Source organism: Atta colombica, unplaced genomic scaffold (genome assembly GCF_001594045.1).
Source record: "Atta colombica isolate Treedump-2 unplaced genomic scaffold, Acol1.0 scaffold137, whole genome shotgun sequence".
Lineage (NCBI taxonomy): Eukaryota > Metazoa > Arthropoda > Insecta > Hymenoptera > Formicidae > Atta > Atta colombica.
In genome coordinates, this window is record NW_017259225.1 from 1,049,683 (window position 1) to 1,053,759 (window position 4,077).

Sequence of the window (4,077 nt, forward strand, 5' to 3'; positions counted from 1 at the left end):
GATTATGAAAAATTGATTTTATTTTTCTTCTGAATTGTATACAAATTAATATTATTTTTTATACAGAAAGAATGAGACGACGAATATTGTGAAGTATAATACGATTGTGCAATAAACAATGGACGATATTTTTTAACACAATTAATACAATATATTTAATTTTTGTAAAAACTCGCGAAACCTTCAGCAGGAGGTTGAAGCCAATTTTCTTTCGAGTATAATACATGTTTCGTCTCAATCACATGAAAAATGTAAGTGTGTCTCGATGTTTCACTCTTGTTTGGATAAGAAAAATGAACCACTTGACCATGGATAAGAATACAAGTTCCTTTGCGTACTGGCACTGGTCTGAAATTACTTAATGGATAACAAGGTGCTGGTCTGTCGAAAATTAATAATTCTTGAGAATTTGAATCTTTATTTCTCATATAACGCCTATGTGTTCCACTTTGATGTGAACCTGGGGCGATCCATAGACATCCGTTCTCTAGTGTTGCATCTTCCAATGCAATCCAAAAACCCACGAGTTTCATTGGCTCAACATATAAATATGATGCGTCCTGATGCATCGTAACTATAAGAAAAAAAGAATTTTGCAAATTCAATAATTGTAATTATTTTAGACATATAATATACTTGTGTCAGATAAATTCATAAGCTTTGCGTTATTTATGTAACTAAAAATTATATAACAAAAAATTATTTAATTACCTTCCGAGCCTATTCCAGGATTTTTGTAAATGTACATTGATTGACACACCATCGGTTCCTCATAGTTTAATTGAAAAGCAATTTCTTTGACTCTTTCATCGAACGTGAACTTTTTGAAAGTAGGGTGTAACCAATGAAGAGCATGACCTACCTGAAAATTATAAAGCCGTAAAATAATTGAAAGAATTTTGAAATATATCTATGAGAATTGATTAAACTAAAGGAACAACTTTTTTTTAGCTAATTTACTTTGTTTAACGACACTCTTGGATGAACCTTCAATTTTCCATCTTCTTCCAGAGCTTCAGACTCAAAAAAAACACTTATTTTATTAGTGCTATCCAAAAAATACTTATCCTTATTCTGAAACATACAAGATCATATAATCATTATTTTCATGATATTATATTATCATTTATAATTTTAGTTATATAACATTCACAAAAGATTATGTTTCAAAATTAACAAAAATATATAGTTTTGTTTTACAAAATTTAGTATATTTTTTTAGTATATATATATATATATATATATATATATCCTTTTTCCTTGATAAAGTCGTTTTCAAATATTCACATAGCAACGCTATACTGACATCTTTGATCGAGTCTGAATAGTACTAAATATTAGCTTTACGTTTTTTAAGTTAAATTGACAATTGATCGTATTACCTGTGGATATTGTATCGTACTAAATACTTTTCGTTCTGACTCAGGTGGCAACTTATTTGTAAATTCTTCTCCGCAAGCTCTCAATTCTTCGATCTCTTCCGGTTGAAAGAAGTCTTCCAAAATGACATAACCATCTTTCTGAAACTTAATTGCAAGCATCAAACGATATTTTGAAATAAGGTCATAAGTGCGGAAAAAGATAAAAGAAAACGCGAAGTCGCTTTCCCTTTATATATTATATTCATAAATAAAAGTTAAATTTGTATATAAAAAAATAAAAGTTTATAAGACATAATAATGTTTTACATAGCCGAACTATCTAATTATATCACACAGATAGCAAAGATACCGCAATGTCTGTAGGACCATCCATATATTTTTGCTGTGTAGAGCGGAGAAATATTCAAAAAATATAACAACGCATTTATTTCCGGAATGATTTACGATTTCTTTATTTGGGTTTTGTGACATTAATGTCACGATCATTGTAAAATTGAAGTAATCTTTAAATAAATAACAAATCGCTCTTCGATTTATTGGCGGGATAAGATAAATCGTAACTGTTGGTTCAGAGATCAAAGAAATTTTGTTTCCGGTCATCTGACCGATCCTTCATAGTTCGTTTCATCGTGATATTTTGAATGATAGACTGCGACTTTATAAATAGAGTGTAACCGATAAAGATACCTAAGAATAACCACGGACATTGTCTGCTTCAAAAAGCAAACGGATATTCTTTTTGTGTCAATTGAATATATGTATGAAAACGAATTTTGCGTATATCTTAATTATTACTACTCCTATAATCGCTTTGTTTTCTTATTTTGGTATTTACTGTCTATATTCAGCTTTTAAAAATATCTTGATAGTTAGGGTGTCCTAAATAATTTTATTTTTCTACTTGGAGATAATTTTCAGGAAATTATTTTTATTAATAATCAGTTATCGTTCGCGACGATATCATTAATACTTGTAGCTTAAATAAATATATATTATGTATAGATAAAACGTTTGCGCAACGGAAAATATCATAGTTATATATCATAGTTTTGTGATTCACGTATCGATATATGTATACGTTAATTCCGCATTGCTAGTTGGCAAGCGTCCTCATATTATTTCACATGCAAGTGCATATCGAAACAGATGTTCCAGAATTGCAAAATGTCATTAAATGAAAGCGGAACAATTTTAAAAGCAATTCTCCAAGGGACATACGTCTGCAGTTCGAGTCTTCTTATTCGCTAATCGCTTGATTTACAATTGAATGAACGTTTTAAGAGACCGACAAAATCACTGAAAAAAAAAAAGGAAACTGCATCGCAAAAATCCTAAAAATTTGCCAAAATGAAATATCTTCGGTATATTACATGTATTGCAGTCAGGAAAAGATGCGCTGAGCGCGGTATTTTTAGCGTTCGACGCGATCATAAACATCGCCCAAAAGTCGCGATCGTAGGAAGTCCCGCACTTGTCATTCGATCGAAAACTACGGCGTCTTCCTCACTCGGTGATGGTTCGGAAACGGCTTCGCAATAAAGACGCCATGGCGAAGGATGCTCGTGGATCATGCATCGTTCCCGCTAGGGCATCTTAAAAAAAAATCGCAATTTATGTGCGCAATTTTTACGTTTCGATTACGTTGAAACGCATTACTGCTCTGCCGCGCAATAATGCATTTCCTGCGATAAAAGAGAAATATTGCTCAGCGCGGCAGCAATTTTATTTAAGACAATGATATCTACAATCCTCTTCTGCTTTGTATTGCCCTCATTTGGTCTTCGAATTGTCATAATCGCTCGAACAAAGAGAGATTATATATTGATCTTTTTAATGACTATATATCAATCATTCTTTTTCTTGAGATGATAGTCAATAATGAAGACGCAAGTAAGACGATTTATAGAATATTTCCATTTTCGAGTTTGATAATAATTTGTGTCATATTCAATAATGTCTTTATAGACTGAAAATTAATATTTAATTAATTCTTCCATTAATATATTTGAGATTTTTCTAATATTCCATGTCAAGGTTTATTAAAATATCTATATGTCTGTTGTCCATTGAGAGTATCATTTAAATATTAAAGTTATTTATTATTTTATTTATTATTATTTATTGGACTGAGGAAGACTAAGTCGAAACGTTTTCTATATTATATTTTAACTAATTGAATGATACTCTAATAAACCATTTTACATTGTTTATCTAATTTTTTGTTCATAAATTGATCTTTCTATTACCATTAATTTTATTAAAATATTGAGCAATATAAGAAAAAAATGATTTCTTAAAACAAAGGAAGTTGTAAAATTTAACGAGATATACAAAATTATATTTAACATTTTACATTTTATTCTCATTTTATTACATTGTTAGATGGTATAAATTTAACATGACAAAATATTAGAATTGACGATTAGATTATTGGCGGTTTTTCTTTAAATTTATTATAGTTTTCTAAAGGAAAATAGTTTCAATTATAGTTTCATCAAGTTAAGAAATCGTTTAATTATTTTAAATTTTAATGTAATTTTAATGTAATTGACGACTCATTAATTTACTTTTGAAATATATCTAATAAGAAAAGATATACATTCTCTCTTATTAGGTATATTATAAAATAATTATATCAACTCATATATCTACATATACATATATAATATATTAATATAATTAATTAAAATTATAT

At 28.9% G+C, this 4,077-nt stretch overlaps 2 protein-coding genes across 2 annotated transcripts in view; one reads left to right on the forward strand and one right to left on the reverse strand.

The window, feature by feature from the left end:
* LOC108684701 (transcriptional protein SWT1) overlaps nucleotides 1–657 on the forward strand; it is a 5,562-nt gene extending 4,905 nt beyond the window's left edge. The window contains exon 13 of the mRNA XM_018189163.1: nucleotides 67–657. The gene's annotated coding sequence lies outside the window, so the exon portion shown is untranslated. The remainder of the gene's footprint in view (nucleotides 1–66) is intronic.
* Nucleotides 3–4,077, reverse strand: part of LOC108684702 (phytanoyl-CoA dioxygenase-like) — an 8,474-nt gene continuing 4,399 nt past the window's right edge. The window contains exons 2-5 of the mRNA XM_018189164.1: nucleotides 1,383–1,526; nucleotides 961–1,074; nucleotides 712–862; nucleotides 3–574 (exon numbers count right to left, since the gene is read on the reverse strand). Coding sequence (XP_018044653.1) covers nucleotides 156–574; nucleotides 712–862; nucleotides 961–1,074; nucleotides 1,383–1,526 — 828 coding nt within the window. The 3' untranslated portion in view covers nucleotides 3–155. The remainder of the gene's footprint in view (nucleotides 575–711; nucleotides 863–960; nucleotides 1,075–1,382; nucleotides 1,527–4,077) is intronic.